The 23,856-nt window shown below is 44.4% G+C and overlaps 1 protein-coding gene across 5 annotated transcripts in view; it reads left to right on the plus strand.

Moving 5' to 3' along the window:
- mib1 (MIB E3 ubiquitin protein ligase 1) overlaps positions 1-18,006 on the plus strand; it is a 63,807-nt gene extending 45,801 nt beyond the window's left edge. For 2 of the 5 annotated variants that reach the window (XM_084058585.1, XM_084058587.1), the window contains exons 13-23: positions 3,337-3,469; positions 5,142-5,228; positions 5,702-5,860; positions 7,619-7,800; positions 8,193-8,382; positions 9,110-9,223; positions 9,605-9,683; positions 10,150-10,314; positions 12,117-12,188; positions 13,673-13,773; positions 15,110-18,006. In XM_084058585.1, coding sequence (XP_083914711.1) covers positions 3,337-3,469; positions 5,142-5,228; positions 5,702-5,860; positions 7,619-7,800; positions 8,193-8,382; positions 9,110-9,223; positions 9,605-9,683; positions 10,150-10,314; positions 12,117-12,188; positions 13,673-13,773; positions 15,110-15,250 — 1,423 coding nt within the window. In that variant the 3' untranslated portion in view covers positions 15,251-18,006. The remainder of the gene's footprint in view (positions 1-3,336; positions 3,470-5,141; positions 5,229-5,701; positions 5,861-7,618; positions 7,801-8,192; positions 8,383-9,109; positions 9,224-9,604; positions 9,684-10,149; positions 10,315-12,116; positions 12,189-13,672; positions 13,774-15,109) is intronic. The other 3 variants (XM_084058588.1, XM_084058589.1, XM_084058586.1) reach the window with 2 other exon arrangements.
- Positions 18,007-23,856: the final 5,850 nt, after the last annotated feature.

The raw sequence follows: 23,856 nt of genomic DNA on the forward strand, positions 1-23,856 counted from the left end.
GTGCACTCACCTCCTCCCCACACAGCAGGTTCATGTTCTCTCAGCAGACTTGTTGTTAACTCCCAGGTCAAGTCAATGCTTTCTGACCACTAAAAGGTCCACAGGAAGGCCTCACCATTAGATCTTTCTCTCTTTATCTGTCTTTCTCTCTCTACTTCTCCCTCTAGCCTTCTCTCTGTCATCACCTCAAGCCCCCCACCCCCAGCCTTTCTCCCTCTCAGTCAAAGCCAACACCACTTACACAAGAGATAAAAAATTACCAAAAAAAAGAGAAAGATAACAAGGATTTATTCCTTCGTTCATTCATTCTCTTTTTTCCCCCTGCTTTTACAGCAAATAGCTTAACTGCAGTGCAGCAGTGCCAGTGTGGGGCATTAATATTAATGTCCGCCCATTTCGCCCAGCGTGGCAGGGAGCCTGTCAATCCATGCTTCTACCGAAGGGGCTCTCAGTCTCCACCCTGGTGAGAAGTGGGGCCAATGCTGCAATGCCCGGCTCGGACACCAGAAGGCGCCAGACTGCCCCTATAGAATAGTGCCAGGGGTGCTGGGTGTAGGCGGTGTGCATTCATTGGACAGTTGCACTCCATATAGGAGATATTTCCAGCCAATCCACGTCACCAGAATGCACCAATAGGAGTAACAATGGGAAGGCAAGAACAAAGGCTTTGTGTGGGACAATTACCCTTGGGTCTTATGGAAATTGTAGTAGTTAAGCAAAGAAAGTATACTCGGGCAAGGCTGATTCTCGATTCTCTAGAAACTTTGAATAACGTATACTGTATTTAAAGGTTGGGATTATAATGTATCTGATTGGGGACAGAATCAGACATGGGGTAAAGGTCTTCTCTTAAAAACGATTTGCTTGTTTAAGTCTCAACTCCTACACAGTGGGAGCACTCGAGACGAAATTGCTCAAAAGTCCCCCCACGAGATGAAATATCTACAGTTCTCTGGCAAATAGCACTTTAAACAGAAGACGACACATTGTGAATGTACGATTAGGCAGGAGGGGTGCGGTTGCTATCACATTTAAGCAGCGCTCCTCTGCATTAAGTGCTTGGAGATAGCTGCAAGCAATGCAGGTGTGTGTGTGTGTGTGTGTGTGTGTGTGTGTGTGTGTGTGTGTGTGTGTGTGTGTGTGTGTGTGTGTGTGTGTGTGTGTGTGTGTGTGTGTGTGTGTGTGTGTGTGTGTGTGTGTGTGTGTGTGTGTGTGTGTGTGTGTGTGTGTGTGTGTGTGTGCGTGCGTGCGTGCATAAGCTTCTGTGCAATGAGAGGCAGAAAGGGAGAGAGAGAGCGGGCGTGCGAGGGAGCCGGGGATCAGCGTGCTGCGCTGTTCATCACTGCAGTAGTACAGCAGCCCCAGCTCTGTCTGCTGACTGCCTGCCCGTCTGCCCCTCTCTCTGTCTCTTTCTCTCTGCCTCCCTGAAGGGGCTATGTATGCTGATGACGATCTCCTTTATTACTCCAGAATGGAGTGAGAGAGAGACAGACCGTGAGTTGAGCGGAACTCTGCAGGGAAACCTGCGCTCCAGAGAGGAGCCCTCACACCTCAGCGGCGCCTCGCACGCCTGCCATCAGGGCACGTGTGCTTGCCTCTCGTAGCGCACTCTATGAGAGGTGAACTCTTGCACTCTTGTTCAGCCTATTCCCCTTCTCGACGCCATGCACGTAAAATGTTCTGGGGGTATGGGGCGGCGAGGGGCAGCGGTCAACCGTATCAAAGTCGGGGCAAACGCGACTGCCTCCTTTTTGTCGCAGTTCAAAGATATACCCCCCCACAATTATTCAGGGTTGGCCAAGGTTAGAAGTTTTCCCCACAGAGTCTCTCTGTCTTAGTGCTCAATGGTGGAACATTGTGTACCCAGCCTCACTCCACATCTAAATACACTTCAGCAGATGCAAACATTCCAGGTGATTTCAGGCATTCTACACCTCCCACTCATCTCTAATGAGTAAGCTTGGAGGGTTTTTGGTGGGTGTGTGTGCGCACGCATTTTTTGGTCATATCCTTGACGGTAGCACAGTTCGCACAGGAAAATAATGATACTTCGAACCTCAGTCCTCTTAAACACTTAACAAGTTAAAACATTCAACATTCAGCAACATTGAGGAGAGAATTATGGGTGTTTCCATGGAATGGACAGATGGAGGTCGGCTTAACAGTCTTGTTTTGAGACATGGACATCTCAGTGGGTGTTCACATGTGTGTGAGTGCGTGTATGAGAGACAACTGCCAACTCTTATTTTGTATGCATCTTCATCATATGTGTGTCCTACTGTCCTTACATACCATCAGTTCTTCCTGAAGTTCCTTATGATTAGCCTTTCTGATTTTAGGCATAACGCTCAAGGAAACAGGGGTATACGTACAATATGGAGGGGCCTCCTACCAAAGGCGTAGGCATGTGGCTGTGTTTCACTTCATTTGTACTTTGTTGCACTTCAATGTTGCGCACAAATATATCCGATCTACAAGCTACGCTTTGCGGCTTGTCATGAGCTTCACTGGCCCGCAACTAAACATGAACCAGGCTTAAGGGATTGTTCCGTTAACTTCGCCATAGATCCCACTCCACAGCCTCATCACTTCCTCTCACACAGTCGCCTTTGTGGCCACATCTCTCTCTCGATGTGGAACGGCGCCTCCTCATGACCTTCAAACGGAACGGAACCGACTGGCTTCCTTTGCCGCGGCCAGGCACCCTCTCTTTTAAACAGTCTGTTTTAAACGAGAGATTTTATTCCTTTCCCCTGCCTTCCTATCTTTGTTCCCCAAGAGAAGACCTGAGTGAATGCAGCTAAATCTTGTGTAATTACCATTTTGCCTGCCTCCCAATGATGGGCGCTTTTGCGCATCACCGAGGGAGCAGCGGCTTCCCTTTTAACTGTGAGAGGAGACGAGGTGAGGGGGATGGGTTGCTCTAAAATAACACACAGCCTTTTGTACCGTTCAAAGCATGGTGTAAATACATTCTCCTCCTCCTCTCTCAGGTTGGTTGAATATTCTCATCTCGCTGTGCGCAAATAGGATGTGCATCACTGTTTGGGGGCAACAAATTAAAAAAAAAGTTTAGTTGTCAAACTTGGCATGCATCGTGTATCCGCCACACTGACCCTATGCTGTGTTTGTATACAGCGGCCAAGCTATGTCTAATAGAGTGCATGGGACATTTAACTACAGACAGATGAGATGGAGCTACGTTACGGCCATATTCACACCAATGATCCAACTGATTGTATTGCCTTGACCTTCTCAGGTCAAGTTTTCTCACACACTCCGAACACACTCGACCTCGCTCACCCCTCTCTCTCTCTCTCTCTCTCCCCCTGTCAGTGCTATGCGTGTGCTGCTCTCCAAGCTGCCCAGGCCTTGGATCGTGGACGAGAAGAAGGATGATGGCTATACCGCGCTGCACCTGGCCGCGCTCAACAACCATGTGGAGGTGGCCGAGCTCCTGGTGCACCAGGTAACGCCACGGGCGCACGCGCGCACACACACACACACACACACACACACACACACACACACACACACACACACACACACACACACACACACACACACACACACACACACACACACACACACACACATATTTAACTCTGAGTGTGTACAAATGAAACTCAGTGGGTACATGGTAACCGGAACAGTGGGTACCTGAGAAGTTTAGTCACCTTTTTTTCCCCCGAAGACTACGTGCCTCACGGAACCAAATGGACCCATAAGGAACCCTTTGGTTGTTTGAAATATAATGCACTGAGGAGATATCTATAAGCTCACACCGTGTCACAACGCATCCGCCATACTAAAGACTCAAGAGTATAGAAAAAATCTGGCTTTACTCTCGCTCATTTGAGATGCAGCACCCGTTGCAATTTTTTCGCATACCATGTATTATTCCACACACCGAAAAAAAACATTTGAGTGTCTAAATTCAGCAAACATCGCCACATTCAACATTCAGCAACATTGAGGTGTCTCCAATGTTTAGGTGCCCACTCGTCCCTCTTGGAGTTATAAATGGATAAATTAACACTTGAGGATTTTACTGTACAGTTAAATGTTTTTTTATTTTATTATAAATCGCGCAAACCTGACATGCAAACTCATTTATTCACATCCCCTTAAGAGACCCCTCTGTTCCCTCCCACATATTCTTGGTCCATGGCTGCGTCAGCCTCGCCTGCCGGCCCTCAGCGCAACACACCATTAAATAGCTGCCTCTCCTCCCTGCAGCCTGCAATCTGTGGGCCGGTTGAAGTAGCTAGAACTGCTGTTCTTCATTTATTTATTTATTTATTTTATTGAATCCATACGGCTCTGTGTCTCCGGGGGGGATTCCTTAGTGCAGCATGGGCCTTATATCGTCCTCCTCCTCCATATCCTCCTCGTGTAAAACCGTAGGTCCATGCTGAGATTGCAGTGGTACCTCCCCGAACACACAGCATAGGAGGGTGGCATGGCGCCAGTGACCCAGCCAAGCAGGAAGTGGGTTAATTAGGGACGTAGTGCGAAGCGACGACGCTGCTGCAACATTCCGCCGTCGTACTTGGGAGCGTTTGCTGTGTTAGCTACGCAAAGGATGGGGGCGGTGGGCTGGAGCTTTGTGGGGTAGGGGGGGACGCCCTTTTGGCAGGTCCCTGCAATGGGCTGGTTCACTGTGATGGCTCAGCTCTCTACACAGCGATGCGCCGCACTAGGAAGGTGCACTGCAGATTCCCAGCCGGCAAATCAGCCTGTCAATGAGTCAGTCCGTTTGCCAGCCAGCCAGCCAGTCAGTCACTCGTTTTACTTGTCATTCTCACACACTGACAGATCCAAATGCTTATCTCCCTCCCACATTTTCTCAGTGAGGCTGTTGGAAATGACTCGTTATGTATGTATCGTTCGGAATGTATCGTGTGATTTCCTTGCCCCCCCTTCCCCAGGTAATACTGCGTTGGGTGAAGGAGCAGAGGCATTGTTCCAGCATGCTTTCCACACTATAGGAATGTGATGGCTAATGGATTTTTTGCCCGAAATCCTTCTTTTCTGGTTCTCTTCCAGTTTCTTGCTGTGTGTGTGGGTTTTTTGGGGAGGGGGGGGTGCACGTGACTGTGGGTGTTTTCTTGGGATTATACGTGTGTTTGTGTTTGCAGGGAAGCGCCAGCTTGGATATCCAGAATGTGAACCAGCAGACGGCCTTACACCTGGCAGTGGAGCGTCAGCACACACAGATAGTCCGGGTCAGTGAGTCCTCTCCGCTCCTCTCCTCTTTCCTCCCCTCCTAGCACTAATTGAAGATCCTATCTAATAGTGATGTCGGCTATCTGTCCTTCATTTATTGGACGTTTTGCGAAAAAGGCAGAGAAAGAACACGAAAGCAGTGTTTAATTGAAATGGGTGGTATGTCCTGTGGCCGAAAGGATCGCCTGGGTTCAAACTGGGGAAATGCGTTCTGGGAGAGGGATGTCTTGGGTTGAGTCATTCTATATGTGCTGAAGCTAGGTGTACCACATCGCCATCCTGTGGACCCCGGGAAAAATGCAGGCCGCAAGCTGCTGAAGCTTAAAATTATCTCCAAGGTCACCCTTAAACCGAGAACCTTTTTTTGTGTACGTATGCCTCGTACCGCAAAATCCAGTCGTTAACATTTCTCTTGTTTGTCTGTCCATCCATGTCTTGTTTCTTTGTATGCACTGTGGTCTGTGGGCCACAGCTTCTGGTGCGAGCGGAGGCCAAGCTGGATGTTCAGGACAAGGATGGAGACACTCCGCTCCATGAGGCCCTGCGTCACCACACACTGTCCCAGCTCCGCCAGCTCCAGGACATGCAGGATGTCAGCAAAGTGGAGCCCTGGGAGCCTTCCAAGAACACGGTACACATACAAACACTCATGCACGCATGCGCGCGCGCACACACACGCACACGCACACACACACAAACCAACATAAACACACTCTTCTTTTTGTTTTTACTACCTTAAGTGACTCACTAAAGTGTCATGGTATTAACACATTAACCCTAGTTTCCATGTTTTGGCAGATTTTCAAAATTATTTTTAATTAACGTGACACTTTGTGAGCTTGTAGATTGGCTATTTTTTGTTATTTCTTGTACAATAAACTACATTGAGCTTAAATGGTTAAGACCTAGAACAGCCGTCTAGATCAGAACACCGTTTGTCTCTGAGTAGTATATGTCTGTCCCCTCAAAAGTAGACCAATCACAGCTCACGCTGCATGATGTCATGAAACAGAACCGCCTTTGACCGAAATGGCTGAATTTTGGATTTATAAGTATCTATAGCTAAAGTTCGAACAGGGAGGCCACACTATTATGTCTTGTTTTTATGCATCGATTTAATACCTGTTAGCACTTGGAGATATTTTTTTTTATACAATCCTGACTTACCGACTCTTCGTCCGGTCAAAAATATTTCCAGCATACAGCGTAATTTCGTTAATTATTCTGAATTTGCCTCCCTGCGGGCTTGTGTGATTATTTAGCCCCAAGGTCGTTTCGAGATCAGTCATTTGGCAGTATGAAGCCTCTCCTGAACCCGGCGAGTCCTCTGTGAGAGAGCGATACAGTCACCTCTACGGTATGCCCACAGCGTCTGTCTGTGTGGTGATGTGTAAGTAAATGATGACAGATCACACTCTGGGCTGCAGGCTGGGCGTGCCTCGCCACCCCCGCCACCCCACCCCCCCTGTCATCTGCATCACTAGGCCTCCCCGGCCTGTCACTCACACAGCAGCCTGATGCGAGCAGAGAGCAGCCCAGTGCCGCCTCGTCCGCCCGCCTGAATGCCAATGTCCCTCTCCGGTGACCAGCCAACCGTGGGGGTTGCGGGGGCACGTCAGACTTAAACCCCTCTGTGTTAACCCTACAGCACTTAATCCCTGTAGGGATGAGGTGTGTGAGTTGGAAGGTCTAGTTCCACCGACAGCCTCACCTCTTCCAACTTCTGCCTTTTCCGCTACCTGCGTCTCTCTCTCTCTCTCTCTCTCTCTCTCTCACCCCTTGTTCCCCCCTGCGGAGGATCGGAACAGACAGGCAGCGGGCCTAATTGAGACATGTGCGGGCCGGGTCACTCTCCCATAGCACATACCCCCCCCCCCACCCCACCCCACCCCACCCCTACGCGATGAGAATTGAATTAGCCAGCCTGATGGCTCCATCAGCAGTGATGTAAAAAGCCAGTGGTTGAAGACAATCAGACATGCTGGGGAGAGAGAACAGCTTCGAGGTGGACCGGCCAAGTGAGACACAGAAGAGGAGGGAGAGAGAGGTGTGGAGTTAATGAGAGTGATGGGGAGAAGACAGGGTCTGAAGTCATGCTGCCTGACGGACGTCTTTTAAACATTTCCCTTGCTCAGATCGAGACTCTTTGATTGGCTATTCAGTGGCGCTGCGATGTTAATTTAACACTCATTAATTTGATTCTAAAGTCATCTGAATATAATACTGAAACTAAGAGTCCTTACCTAATGTCAGTGCTATTATACCATACACACTGACCAGAGTGCCTACATTTATTGCTGACGCAAAACACTGTTAACGCTGGATTTACCTTTGACTGAGTTCACCGTGTGAACCATTTCTGACGTGGGTGCATATGTCTCTCCTCCAGTTGATCATGGGTCTGGGCACCCAGGGGGCAGAAAAGAAGAGTGCTGCATCCATTGCGTGCTTCCTGGCCGCTAATGGAGCTGACCTGACTATCCGCAACAAGAAGGGCCAGTCCCCTCTAGACCTGTGTCCTGACCCCAGCCTCTGCAAGGCTCTGGCCAAATGCCACAAGGAGAAGAGCAGGTAAACATCCACAGACTGGGGCTTTATCAAGGTCAACCCACGAGTGTATATACCTGTACTTCGTACTCTGCTACCATTGTATTTATTTCTCCCTCTCTAACACACAAGTATGGGAATGCTCAGCCTCTGCTCAGACTTTCAAGTCTGTAATGAAACTGGAAGAGTTTGAATTTCTCAGAGAAATCATCAAAATGTCTTATTGATTTTTCTTCTTTTCTTTCCAAAGATGGTCCATGTAGTGCTTTGTTTCTTTCCTTCCCGTGTTGCTGTCTCTCTGTCTCTTCCTTTCTCTCCCTTTCCACTTCCCCCTCTGTTGTCTTTATTTTCTTTACCTTTCCTGTCTCCCCTGCAATCTCCGGCTCTCTCTCACGCTTGTTATTTATCTTTCTCAGTGGCCAGGTAGGCTCTCGCAGCCCATCTCTGAACAGTAACATGGAGTCCCTGGAGGAATGCATGGTGTGCTCGGACATGAAGCGAGACACTCTGTTTGGGCCCTGTGGACACATTGCCACCTGCTCCCTGTGCTCGCCGCGCGTCAAGAAGTGTCTCATCTGCAAGGAGCAGGTCCAGTCCAGAACCAAGGTATCCCAGACCCCACTTGTCCCATGCGTCCCCAGCTGTTCCTCTCTTCCTGTGAAGCATTAACACGTCACATCTCCGCAGGGACACCATGGTCGCCACAGTAGCCACCGTTACTTTAAATGAATTTTCTGTTTTTTTTTAGCAGACTATAGCTATTATCTATAAAGGTGCAATTTCGTTAAGTGTGGTTGCCCCGACACAAGTGGTGGGTTGCGGCTGTTGGTACCTGAGGAATCCAAAGATACACACGGAGATAGACTGGAACGCCCACAAATGTCACATCCGGTTTTAGCGTGGGGGATATATCTGCCTCATAGAGTTTGTAGGTGTAGGTTTGAAACAAGGATAGGGTTTGGCTTGTGAGTATAAATCCCTGCACGATAACAGCGCACTTCATCAAAACGGTAATGGCCTCGATAAACTTCTGTCTCAAAACTGTACTCGGTACTGTGTTCTATAACATCATTGATGAAATAATGGCTTTTGTTTTTATGGTTTTAATATATTGAAAATGTGTAGAAAAACAGTATCTCTTACCAGGCGATTAAACCAGATAACCTCGGGTCATTGTGTTGTATCATCTGTCCAGTCATGATATAAGGACATTCCAATCCGACTCTGTTTAATTTGCTAATGTAGCGTAGCTTTGTCGAGTGGCAACAAGGATCTGTGCCTATGATCTGTGTAAGACATGACACGTACTTTTGAAATTACTATTCTTTTACAGCTTCTGAGTTTGAAAATCCCACACCCCACTGACTATACCAGCTGGGGGAAATGTGTTTACCCCCATCCCGACTCCGCCCCCCAGCTAAGGCGCGCTGATGATGCTACGCCGCGTGTATGTATTGTGAAAAATAGCGTTAGAGGCCCGCAACATGCGATTGAAATTTGGTGGTTGATTGAATGTTCATGATGGTTTTCTTTTTTTTGAATAGGCCCCTCACACAAATTTTGCAAGCCAATTACATAGTCACATGACTCCCGAGCTCATGTGAAACTAATTTGGACGAGATTTGTCCAAATAAATAATGTTTTTGCAACACTTTATTTATATAGCACATTTAGTTTGAACTCTTTAGATTATCTTCTATTTATTTTTGCACAGCCGTGAAGCACTTTGTAACACTGTGTTTTGTGAAGCAATCATATGAATAAATAATTATTGATGTTGTTCTTGTTCTTGACATTTATTTTTCATGTGACTTCTCCGCCCACACAGATCGAGGAGTGCGTTGTTTGCTCCGACAAGAAGGCCGCCGTGCTGTTCCAGCCCTGTGGACACATGTGCGCTTGTGAGAGTAAGTCATCTACAGCTTTTATAAAAAAAGAACACTTCCTGATTTCATACTGGGAATTTAGGGCTCCAACTATCGATTATTTTCTTAGCTATTATTGTATTGATTACATTTTTATTAATCGAATAATCGAGGTGTGTCGATTTTTTATTTACATTTTTTTAATGTATTTATACTTTGTTGCACATGGGTGCCATGCAAACATAGTGAAAGTAGCCGATCTACAAGCTCACAATGTGACACGCGGTGACACGTTGTGAGCTTGGAGATCAACTATTTTCATTAAGAAATTATGTTTTGACATTTTTCGAAACTTTTCACCTTTAATGACTTGCCCAAAATAGCACTAAATTAGATTATAGATTATTTAAAAAAATATCGGTTATTGATCATTTTTCAAATAAAACACTGAAATATCAAGGTTTGGCTATGGTGTCTAACGTGTCTGTCTCTTGTGTCTGTTGTGCAGACTGTGCCAGCCTCATGAAGAAGTGCGTACAGTGCCGGGCTGTTGTTGAACGCCGCATACCCTTCGTTCTCTGCTGTGGAGGGAAAGGTATGGAGGATGATGATGCCGCAGATGATGATGATGATGATGATGATGATGATGATGATGATGATGATGAGGACCTTAGTGAGTGAATCTTCCACATGTTCCCTTTTAATTCCCTTCTATTTTACTTTTTTTTCCATTTCCTTTGCTTCTCTTTTATTCCCTCTCATGTCTCCTCCAAATATTTGATTTAGTTTGTAGTTTTATTTGTCATCCTTTGCTTTGCTTCTGTCTCTCTCTCTCTCTCTCTCTCTCATGCATGTTATCCTCTTGTTGTCATTGCTCTTGTTTTGCAATGGGGGGAAAAAAGCTGGCCCCATAATATTATCCACCACTTTGAAAGAGTATTAAGGTAGGAGTCAGAATCAACTGCACCTGCTTTGACAACCTCTTCCGTTCAGAGTTGTGGAATGTTTTATTCATGACAGCCGGTGTTCTTTTAAACAATAAGGCAAGACAGAAGAGTGCATTCATTAGTTTGAAGTTCCAGTTCCCATTTTCCTGCAGGTGCAGGTTATACAAAGTATAGCCACTACCTTTTCAGTGGACATTGTGAATATTTACGGGACAAACCCTATTGTTTGAACCTGGCATATCACAAAAAAAGTACATGCTACTTTTTTCCCACTGTTATTCCTACTGTGTGGTAAAGAAAGGACCTCTCACTTCATAAGCCCAGTGTGTATTACAGAGGAATGTGGTCCGTTTTTGGTCACGATACATTTCCTAGAGCCTTTATGACTGCGAGAATGAATTCAAGATGCGTAACATTTTCCCTTTCAGATGTGACAGGGCAAATCAATTTACATTTGAATTTAATGACATTGTCACTTTCATTTAGCCATGCTAATTAAATGGAAGGCTCACAAATATATCCAAGGGAAAATATTTCTCTTCCATTTTGTCATCCACACAGTGCTACATTTAAATGGTGATTGTGACAAATGTCAGAAAATATGTGTCACAGGGATATTCTTCAGTTCCACTGGGGCCCCTTTGTTTAGTTTACTGTCCTCCATAAATGTTAGACTATTTCAACATCTGTGAATCTGTCTTAATGTGAATATATCTGTATTCAGTTGTGTTCACCATCTGTCCTGTTGCCTTTTAAGTTACAGCATCTTCCATCATCCATGTTCCTTCGTCAGAGGTGCACATCACTAGCGGTTCCCTCTATTGTGTGTTTTCCTTATTTTTATGTTGAGTTAAAAGGGAAACTGTCGTAGCTTCACATCTTAAAAATACTACAGATTCACTTTTATTTGTATTTTATTTGACTGTGTCAGTATGGTGGCGTGCAAAGTCTTTACACTCAGATGTGACGCCGCTGAAGGGAAATCAGAGACGAGCCGTGTCAAATGCACGCACCTACACACTCAAGCAAGCAAGGGGTAGCATCGATTATTATTCTCCATCTTTCCCTTCAGCTCAGTAGCACTGAAATATTGAGATGCTACTCAGAAAGACAATATTGGAAGTTGGAACACAGTGTAGCTGTTTTTCATTTCTCCATGGCTTCAGTGTTTTACTAGGGCCTCCATTGCACACGCCATAACCCAGTGACCACAACCATTGACCCTGTGCCTCATGCTCAAGTGCTGGCTAAAACAGCACAGTGAACAGGAATCGGTCTCCCAACTAAAAGCTTTTTAACCACCCACTCTACCGTAGATAGAAGGGTTCTCTCTCTCGCACGCTTTTCCTCTCCCTTGACCTTGGCTCTGATCACTGTCTCTTGACTTGCCAGTCCTCCTCCTCCTCCTCCTGACTCTCTGATCCTCTCTTTGAGGCTGTAGTGAGTAGCATTGGTCCTCAGGCCAACCGTCTGAGCCTGGTGCGCACCAGGCCGCTCCCGCTATAACAATGTGACTGGTTATTCTCAGCAGGGAGCTCAAACTCTATGGCAGGGGGGTCGCAGGATCTTCTCCAGCCCAACAATCTGGCGCTAAGTTGGTGTAAGTATACGTCCCATTACCCCCCCTCCCCTCCCTCCCTTCCCCCTCCCCTCCCCTCTCCCTAGTCAAATCTTTCTTTACCCACATGAACCCTAGTGTCCCAATTCTGTCATAATAGGTGAACATTCAGTGAAGATAGAAGATCTACAAGCTCTGAGCTTGTAGATCTGCTATTTTGGGAGCTTGAGCTTGTCGACATGCTATTTTCGTTGAAGAGATTTGGTGTAGATGGAAAGAAGAGGTGACTAGTATTAGACCACTGGAAGACCATGGTCAAGGAAGTATATAGAGTTAAGAGACCCCACACACACGCACACGTGTGTACACACACACACACACACACACACACACACACACACACACACACACACACACACACACACACACACACACACACACACACACACACACACACACACACACACACACACACACACACACACAACCACCACTGCCACCATAGTGAAATTTAACAAATTATTAGAACATCAAATTATCACTTTTATTATAAATAAAAACAGTTTTTTTTAAAACACTTTAATTTCTTCATCAGAGGCCTCCTTCAACATACTGTATGCAAGGTGAAAAGAAAATGTTTTGCTAATGGTCTCCGTATCTGGGTCTTGCAGGGTGCCCACTCTTTCTCTTTCAGTGACACACACCCTAAACGCTAAGTGTTGATATACATCTTGACACTCTCACAAACAGTCACACTGCTGCTGGCCATTCAGACAGACTTGTGGCTGATCACGTGCCGTCCGGCCTGGGCTGGAGCTGCCAACAGCACTTCGGTCCATCTAATTCCCACTGAGTGCTCGGATAATCAATGCAGAATATTTTACACTCATATCATGATACACACGCACTGCCAACAAAGATGTATGGACCAGGCCTCTGCCACTTTATATTTCAAGTCAGTCGGTCTGTCCATTAACTCCCGCAAGGCGGCAGATGCTAATGCCTGATTTATACTTGGTTGTGCGCGGGTGTTGTGCACCGAAAATAGCGGATCTACAATCTCACTCAACGCGTTGCAGCGTGACACATTGTGAGCGTGTAGAATCTGCGATTTTCAGTATAACTCACGCTTAAGAGCAGGTGATGTAATAAGGAATGCTGTGCCAGGTTAGGATGTATGGTTAGTGAAGAGTGATTAAAAAGGAACAGTGCCCAATAAGAAACGTCCGAGTGCATGCATCTCACCTGCTTATTTATGGAAAGGGTTAAATATGACCGATGTCTGAGCTGAGCCGGTTCAAAATGCCAAGCTGAGTGTGGCTGTGTGTGGGTTTATTCTGGTTGGCCTTATTATGTGTTCATGGATCATTATGACTGAGAGGGGAGGTTTCATATGGTCACCTTCAGAAGATGCTTGTTCATCCTCTCTCTCTCGTTCCCTCGTTCCCTAGGCCTTATTTAGACCTGTGTTGATTTCCTGAGTGTTTGCTCAATGTTTGGCGTGTTGTTTTATTCTCTCCCGACAGCGAGCGGAAACATCCCGGCCATGCAACGAGACAAGGACAACACCAACGTCAACGCAGACGTCCAGAAGCTGCAACAGCAATTGCAGGACATCAAGGAGCAGGTGAGTGCTCAGCTCATCGGCTTCTCAGAGACACCTTCTGTTGTCATGATTTATACAGTGCAATACATGTTAAGCCAAGTTCCCAATACACAGCCATTCAGGGCAATTTTGGCTTCCTCGGTTCTACTTATTTCTACATGAAATCTTACTGTTGAGAGAGACTTCATTTAATTGACATAGAATTATGGCATATGACAAACAAATAAAAACAAACATGTTTATAAGGGCAGACGGTATATACTGTTGGAATAGCGTTCTCCATTAAGAAAAGAAAAGGTTAATATCCTATTGCATACTGTTCATAGTTGGAAAATAGATTAACCAAAAAACTTTTTTTATTTGGTACATACACCACCCTCTTAACTCATTGAGTGCCAGGATTGCCAGAATTATTTCAGAATTGATTCTGAAAAGTGCCAGAGTTTTTTTCACAGAAAACAAAAAGTGCTTAGGAAGCGAGATACAGCCTTTTTCAGTTCTAAGTTAAACAAGGAGTGGATGGAGCTGCACACCTTCAGATGATGATATCTTGGGTTCTGAACATGTTTTTAAAAAAAAAAAAAAAAACATTTTTTTTTTCATTTTTATGCTAATTTTTCAAAAACACGTCAAACACGTTAATGGCACGTTGAGCCATAGCGCTAAAAACACGTGAAACACGTTAATGGCACTCAGTGAGTTAAATAAAATAAAATATTTAGCAGTGTTTTGAATTGGATGCAGGCAGCAACCAGAGGTGAATGAAGAGAACTCAGTAGAGCGACGGCAACATGTGATAGATCCCATACAGATCTCAAAACCTGTGGCAAAAATGCGGATACACAGCTTAAATCTGGGTTTTCCTGCCTTGTACTGAGGATACTCTTTGTTAGGCCTATACGTCTGTTTTTTTTTGTTCAGTGCCTGCCTTTAAATGGTTTATGGATGTGCGTGACCACCTCTGATCTTCGTTTATGCTGGTTAAATAAATGACAATGAGGATGGATGTACTCATAAGAGTTTTGTTCATTTCATAGTAGGATGGGCAGGTTTTAATCCAGACTGGTTGGGATCCAAAAGGTTGTTCTGTGAGATTTGGAGAGAGCTGGTTAGAAGAGTTTTGGAAATGAAGGAAAGGAGTGATGCCGATCTGTAGTTATTTATGTTGGAGGAGTCGTTTCTTGAGGAGTGGAGTAGGTCTAGTTGACTTGAAGGCAAATGGGATGCAGCGTGAGGTTATGGATGTATTGCTGATGGTGGTAATGAAATGGAGTTGATCAGTAGATCATTGTTCCTAAAGTGGCCAATTGAAATCCCAAATGGTAATCCCCCCCAAACCCCTTCTCTCTCTGTTCAGACCATGTGTCCGGTGTGTCTGGATCGTCTGAAGAACATGATCTTCATGTGCGGCCACGGTACCTGCCAGCTCTGTGGGGACCGCATGAGTGAGTGTCCCATCTGCCGCAAAGCCATCGAGCGCCGCATCCTTCTGTACTAAAAGCCCCTGGACTCTCCCTGTCTCTCTGGGCCAAGAAAACACTACAAACCACATTATACCCACCAATCCACACACACACACACACACACACACACACACACACACACACACACACACACACACACACACACACACACACCACTACCACCAGCTGCTGCCTCACCCCCCATCTCTCCCATCAGCTAGCCAAGGGCAATCCTTAAAAATGTCTTATAACACTACAAGCAAGACTGTTTAGCACCATGATTGTGTTCAAATGGAAACCTGTTACAGAAACACAAGAAAAAAGAGGAAGAATCCTGAGTCATCAGTTTGAGTTTGTTTTATTTGCTGTATCTTAATTGCAGCCTGTAGCAACTGCTGTTCCCTTGAGAACGACCGCCTCCCCCTCTGTGTCAGAAGAGGTGCTTGCTTCACAGATATGCCCCCTTTTAACCTCTCTATCTAGCTCGTTTGCTATCCGAGCTCCCTCGTTTTCCCCTCCTCGGAAGCGTTCTCTCTCTCTCTCTGTTTCTCTTGTTTACTGTAATATGTAAAGTCTCTTCCTGTTATTGAATCTGTGTTGGCTCTTTGGACTTTGATGGCCTTCTGGATGTGGACCTGAGGGAGGAAAGAAGGGCGTGAGCCGCCAGGTCCCACCTTCACACCGTGTTTATGGATCATCAGGTTCGGGAAGCCGAGCCAAGTTGAAGTTTGACGGGGAGGGGGGGGGGGGGGGCCTTGACGCTTGGCCTTATTTCGCCACCTTCGTAATGTCCTGTGATGCTTTTCTGTCTGAATGGTCTCTGATGGCGAGATTTAGCCCGGCTGTCATAAGTTCTATTATATTTGTAATCTCTTATGCAAGCTAGCACATTGGTATTGGAAGCTACTGACGTAGATGTTGGGTACTTAATTTTTCATTATGATATGACGCATCTCTCTGACACTAAAAATGCAAATGTGTACCGCTCAAAAAGGTCTAGTGAGACCTTTTAACTACATGGTGTATTTTGAGCTTAGGCATTTGTGACATACTGCACGCCCGCTGGCCTCACTGTTTCAAGACCGGCTGACTGAAGCCGACAGTTTTGCACTATGCTCGTGTCCTCTAGTGTTGGAAAAATAGCTGATTCAGAGTTGAGCTAAAAGTGCTGTGCTGCTCTGCCTTTCGGAGGTCCCACTTCAGCACTCGCTGATAAAACGCTGATAGAGCCGGCCAATCACTAGGTAGCACACCACACCTGTACCTTGTTTACCAAGAACAGTGGCACACAGCGAGTGTTGCAACAGCCCTTGGCTGTAGCTTCAAGTGCAGCCAGTAGACAAACAGAGAATCATTCAGCTTCCTGTCTACTGAATGGTCCTTTTGCACCCTGTTGGGGCTCTTTTCGACTGCAAGAACAAAGTGAACCGTGCCGTGCGAAGCATTTCACGGTTTCTGGATTTGTTTCCATGCACTGCAGCTCAGATTCAGATGAGGTTCTCAGAACCTAATTTGGTCCCTGCACAGGAGGTAGTACTAACCCCGAGTTCTGGGAACCCAGAATTCAGAACTTACACTGTCGAATTGTTTTTAAAATGGTGAAAATAGGAGATCTGCAAGCTCACAATGCATTGTTAGCTTGTAGATCGGCTATTTTCTAAACAAAAAACCATCACAGAACTTCTGGGTTACCCTTTGTAGTCGAAAAGAGACATTAGTTGGACACGTGAACTCACACCACGTGAACATTTTGTGAAACAAAAGTGTCATCATGTCACGATTTGGATGTTAAGCTGTTATAAGGCTGTAGGTGGTGTTGTCTGACAAAGATCCTATGAGCATTGCTGATTACCACTGATTACTCTGTGCCATTTGCTTCCAAAAATGATGTACTTGTTAATCGACTTGTATGGGGATAAGGTGCTCTTTACCTTGTATTACTTTTTTATTTAAATTTAAATGTATTTCCTTTTACGAGAAAAGAAAAAAGAAAAAAAAGAACATTTATGGAACCTAGAGTGTACAATCTCTTGGAACACAAAGATGAAATTGTAGAAAGTAAATTATTTTGTATTGCTGCCCTAAAAGAAAGAGAAAAAAATGATTTATAGGTATCGCTGCCTCCATGATATGTAGCCTCAAATTCTCTCCAAAACATTCTGCTTTGATACAGTATCAATGTTGATATTTTTGGGTTCGTTTAATTTTCTTTTTTTTTTCATCCGTAGTGAAATTGTTTTCCTGTTCCTTTGAACAAGGTCATTGTGAATAAAAAAAAAAAACATTGTGTATTGTCAAGATTCTCATGTATCTTGTGACCAGTGTTTATTTGGGAGGAAAGCAAATGGTTCTGAAAACAGAGCTTGCCTTACCTGTTTTTAAAAAGGCACTTACCTCTGTGGAGAATCCATGAAATAACGTGCTCGCTCCGTCACAGGAGTGTGGGCTTGCAAACAACCAATTTTTTTAGAACAGGAAGCAAATTTTCTGACAGCCAATTTTTATTCTTTTCAACGATCTTGGTAACATTTTAAGCTAGAAGCACTAATACGCTTTATGGTAGTGTCGTCTTGTTACCGTTGTTCGGAAATGTCTATTTTGTACCTTATTTTCAATGCTTATAACTGTCAAGGTGGAAAATGTTTCAGTAGTTATTCTTTTCCTTTATTTTTGGCATGAATGTTTTGATGTATGCAGTACAACATGTATCATGAAAGCTGTTCACTCTGTATTGCTAATAAGTGCTTTTAAAACAACCATATAGCTGAAATAAAGTTCTTAATGAACCTTGGGACATTGCTAGTATTGCTTTGTTTTACGACAGTGCAATTATGTTGAGTCATTTTCATGCTTGTTTATTTATGCATGTATTTATTTACTTAATGTAGTTTTTTGTTAATCTCACATGTAGTTGTCTTCTCCTCAAGCTGGAGAATTAACATTTTGTTGTCTTTACCCTGCTGTGTAGCGTCTACAAAGGGGGCAGGGCAGCAGCGAGGGGGGTTGGGGCCTGGCTAATTGAAAATGATTAAGCTGATTTATTTTTTATGGCTGCAACTATCAATTATTTTCTAAGCGGTTATTCTATCGGTTACTCTTGTGACAATCAAATAATCTATGCGTGTTTTTTCCTGTTTTTTCCTGTTTACTTTATACTTAGCCTCACAATGGTGTCATGCAAAATACTGAAAACGCGTTGACTCGAGAGCTTGTAGATCGGTTATTTTCAGTATTTTCAGTAACCCTTCGCTTATAATGACATCCCCTAAATATGCATAGACGAGTCTATTATTTTATTCATTTGTGACATGGTCGTGTCACAAAGTATAAGGCTTGGGGGCATTATTGATGCTTACTCAATAATGACTCGGCACCAAGATGTGATAAGTCAGCTATGCTAATCAGCAACAGAGAGGGAAAAAAGGAAAAATAAACACTTTGGAGAGTTGCAGTAGTCGCGCTCTCTACCCAAATGGAGTGATGCATCTTCTCCAGTGAGCGATGTGACAGTGGGACATCTCACAAGCCATCTCGTGAGCCTTAAGAAACGTATGATCAAAGGCCATTTACGTTCTAGCTCATTGACCGGGCCATTCATAACCTGGACATCTCTGAGCTCGGCTCACACACGGCAGCGCTCTGCAGCTCCTTTAGAAGAAGACATTCATCAAGCTGTCATCTTCGCATTCCGTCTATGGAGACCATGGAAGAGAATTTCTGACACCCTCACTACGCCCTGAAGTCTTTGTGATTTGAAATGAGGCCTTCATGATTACTGTTATATTGTCTCATGCCATGTCAGTTTAGGTTAAGTGATGTGGCCCAATGTGGGTTTAAACAGCAGAATCTGTCATAGAGAAATGGCCTCTCGCCAAGGACAGGAATTGTAACCGACATGCTCATCCTTAACCTAGCTTTCCTCTTCTGTGGCTTGCTTACCTGTGTACATTCACTGGAAGGAGCACATGACAGCAGAATCATACTGGTCATAACACCAGACCAGTGGTTCTCAGGGTTCCCTGGGGGGTTCCAAATGGACCCTTACGGTCTGTATTTCTGAGGTTTGGGTCCATTTGGTTCCATGTGTATCGGGGTCTTTAAAATGTCTTTTTCTTTTCTTTTTTTACCACTGCACCAGACCATTTGATTGGAACAGATCAATGCAGACTTCAGATCAATGCAGACTGTGACAGAGGTGTTTGTGAGGTGGCTGATAAACCAGCCCAGTCATCCATTATGCTGATTGACTGCAGCCCTGCCCTGCTGCCGTACTGACTGACTGTCAGGGTGGTGGAGACAGCACTATCTCCCCCCGCTACCTGGACCTGATCCTGGGGGAGCCTGCCTGCATGCTTGCCTGCCCACCAGGCTGCTTGCAGAGTGCTGTGTGTTTGCTGACCGGATCGCAGGAGTCGTTAACTCGCCCCACCGGGGGGGCCAGCAGCTAATCCACAGGCAGCTCCATTGGGGGTGTGAGTGACGGCGGCCTAAACTCTGCAGGCCTCGGCCCGGTGGCACGCGGAGACGAATGCAACCGCAGGTGGCCAGTGACAGCCATGGGGAGGTTTTCAGGATCGGGGTGACTTTGACCCTCCCTCGAGTCTCCGCTGTGATCGTGTTCGAGGGCCCACGGTGTCAGGTAATGGCATTCATCTTCTGTCAGAGTCTGTGCGCTGGCAGAGGAACATTAGAAAGTTGATGTTCTCCCTCTGGCTTGGCCCCTGGCGTCGGTTCTGATGTTATGACTCACCAAGGAATTTAATGTATTCTATACACTCAGTATGAGTAGGTATGAGGGCAGTCAGTGTTGGAGGTGCAGATTTCATTACATATCACAAGGTGGCAGTGCATCCAATGCAGAGCAGACTGAACAGGCCTCCTCTGACACAAACCCACATATTAAGTAGTGAAGAGAAGTTATTCCCATTTTCCACTTTCGGTATTTCTAATTTTGGTTGAAAAGCAGGATTCAGAAAAGTTATACATAACCCGAAACTGACCTGCCATGAGCTTCCACATCTCCTGAAAATAATTCTGTCTAATTACCAGATCCAAGCACATCTGGGAATCTTCAGACCTAGGGGACTGATACAAACAGAAGACAGGATGGTGGCCAGTTGAACAGATTCAAACAGCTTCCGCAAAATAATCATAATACATACATTTGGATCAGTATTTTAAATCTAAGTGTAGGACTTGGCACTCACTCATTCTTTGCAATTATGATCTAAGCTCTGGCATGGGTCCTATTACAGGTGTGACAAGTATTAACAATATGTGTAGTAAGAAAACAGAATACATTTTAGGGATGTAGGTGGTAACTATACATGTATATAATAGATATGACAATTTGATAGGCTATATCTACGTCCCCCTTTCTACTACTGTGTGAAATTTTGACTTCCCAAAATACAACCCATTTAAGTCTGATTTTAAGTGACATTTTTAAGATCTTTTCGGAGATCATATTTGTTGGTTCTCAACAAATCTGTCTCAGCTGAAATCCTCCCTGTGGGAGAAACGCATTATTCTTCATCCTCAGATTCAAACTGACCGCCCAGATAAAGAATGATTTATTTTTTTCAGAACTTTCTATTTGGCCATTCATTGTGCCTTGATGCCCTGTTGGAGGGATTGATTGCTCGCTGTCTGAAGGTCCTCTGTAATGTCATCCAGTTCAGAAGTAGTGCTGTATTTATTGTCTTGTCTTTATGGCTGGACTGAGCAAAGTGCACTCAGGGCTGTCTGGATAGAACAGCCTCTTATAGGACTAAGGGATATTTTATACCTCCCTTGTCGCTTGCTATAAATAACAGCTTTTCTACAAAAAAATGTTTTAATTGAAAATCGAGTTATTTTCCACGAAGTGACATTGTCGTTCGGCAAAGTATAAATTAGACCAGTGATTCTCAAAGTGGGGTCCAGGGACCCTCATGGATCCTTGAGGGGATTCTAAATGGACCCTTACAGGTCTGTAACTCTGACAGTATACAAATGGAACCAAATGGACCCTTATGGGTCCATTTGGTTCCATTTGTATACTCTCAGAGGGTGTGTGTGTGTGTGTGTGTGTGTGTGTGTGTGTGTGTGTGTGTGTGTGTGTGTGTGTGTGTGTGTGTGTGTGTGTGTGTGTGTGTGTGTGTGTGTGTGTGTGTGTGTGTGTGTGTGTGCGTGTGCGTGCGTGCGTGTGCGCGTGCGTACCTGCAACCTGTGCCCCACCTCCACAGTAAAGCCATAAAGTAGCTATATTCAACCACAGGTCCCTCCTCCAAACATATAGGTTCCTGACACGCTGATTGCTTTATTGATATTGATCAGGGCAAAGTGTCAAACCCGTCCCTCTGTGTCTCTTCCAGTGGTGGGTAATTTGTTTGTGTGCGTGTCAAGGGGAACGAAAGAACACAAATGACTCAGTGTTCCCTGCTAGATCTAAAAAGGAATAATGTACCTGTATGGATGTGCGTTTTATCCTCACTGTCCCAGTTCAGGCTATATGACAATCAGAACACTTAACTGCTTTGCTTATCAGTAAGATAGCGTGGTTTTGTTTTAATGACAAAATGTTTTTCATTTTATCTTATATTTTATTAAAGTTATCTTTTACACACAGAAGACATCAAGACAACAAAGCGCAGATGTATAGTATTCAAATCAAAATAGATCAGTCTTGGAAAAACAAACCAAAGGGCCATGCACAAACAACAAAGATAATACCCCCAAAAAGAGAAAAACTAATAAAACAAACAACAGTGATAACACATCAACCACGATAACTAAAATGCACAAAAACAACAATACAATACTTTCTAGTTGAGCTGCAAGATTATGCTGTATTCCCATTTTAATTATTTGAACATAGTGGTTAATTCCCCGGTTGTGAACAGAGTCACTAGAGAACATCCAGTAGGCCTACTGACATTATTCAATTATAGTCCATAAGGACAAATTAATCCCATTCTATTCCTTGGCCAAACATTGTACATTGCTTAAAATTAATTTAGCGTCCAATTTCTTTTCTTATAACGGAGCATAATTCATTTGAGCATAATTAATTAAATTAAAAGCATAATTTTAATTGAATGAAACTTGGTACATCTGAACTCCCCTGCTAAGCAATATCCCCTCTACTCAAAGGTTAGTGACCTTTGACCTATTGATGCAAGGAGGGTTGTGGTCTAGGCTCCATGCTTATCATCCCAGCATGATTGGAGCTGGGAGGCTGGAGCCTGCGAGCCGCATTTACAGTGCAAATGTTATCGTTCCAATGACACTTTAAACAACCTTTATCAATATATAGTCATTCAAGCTTTATGAGCTTTGATAAAATGCCACTAGCCAAGCCGGGGTCATTACAATATGGTGGTGAGGTTTTCTTTATTATTGCCATTAATATTTATGTTGTGCATTTGGTACATCATGCTTGGCAGAAATAACTCCAAAGAGTTGACCAACAGGAGAGCTCAGCGCCAAAAACAGAGGATATAGATTTTTGCTCAGGGAGAGCAGCATAGGGGCAAACTGCAGTGTGAGTTTGGCAGAACGTTATCATCCTATTATCTTTAAAACAGTGGGTTATCATAATTGCTTACTTAATAATTCTATAAAACGGCAGAGGTGTAACCTTTGCCTGGAGCAGTAAACTGTCAATTGCTTTTGATGCAGAGATTTAAAAGGATTTCTGAGAATGAAAGGCTGTAAATGCCGCAACACTGTCATTTTGCACTGTGGCTTATTAAATCCATAAATTGCTGTTAAAGTTACATAGGGCGAAATCTGTTAAGTTTTGGAAAACACTAGAATATTGCAAGTGATGTATCAAATAAAATAAGATTGTAATATTTATTGCAATTATTTATGATTTTTAGTTTAGCTCTTTAAAATTCCTGACAATCATTATTCCAGTTTTAGTTTGTTGCTTTTACAGCGTCTAGTAAATTCTCCAAAGAATTGATGACGGAATTAGTACCAAGCAGAGAGAAAATAGTAGCCACTGCACACACACTGTGCTCTATCTCTATTAGGTGTGATTAGCTTCACACTGCTACATGCTCTGAGAACAATGGCGTAGACATACCTACTTAAGCAACAAGTGCAAACTGCAGCACTTACAGCTCTTAAACAACCCCAGCTTACGCTAAGCAAACTCACAGGCTGTGGTGAAATGCCTGATTTATACTGCGTCATACGACAGTGTCCTGAGACTAAAATAGCCAATCTACAAGCTCTCAAGCTCTCAATGTCTTGCAACACGCTGTGAGCTTGTAGATCTGCTATTTTCGACGTGGGACACCGCTGTATGACGGAGTAATAACTTATGCATAATACTTGGCCTTTTCACCACACTGCCAGGTCTGCATTCGACTGAAATCACTGAAAATCTTTCAGTTTATTCAGATTTTTGGATTCAGAGTTTAACTGCTGATTAGCTTGTATTTTCTGTGAAAAGCGAGACAACAAGCTCTCTGTGGGGAGAGAAAATGCTACAAAGAGACGTTGTGGAACAAAACAAGGCTACATCTGGCAGGTGCTCGCCTCCACCAGGCAGGCAGCAACCTTGAAGGGAGTAGACCGGAATGCTGCAGTCCTGCACACTAAACTCCAGAGCGTTAATTTAAATCTGAAAGTGTGAAAGTGGACCTGT

Source organism: Gymnoscopelus microlampas (genome assembly GCF_963454915.1).
Source record: "Gymnoscopelus microlampas genome assembly, chromosome: 5".
Classification (NCBI taxonomy): domain Eukaryota; kingdom Metazoa; phylum Chordata; class Actinopteri; order Myctophiformes; family Myctophidae; genus Gymnoscopelus; species Gymnoscopelus microlampas.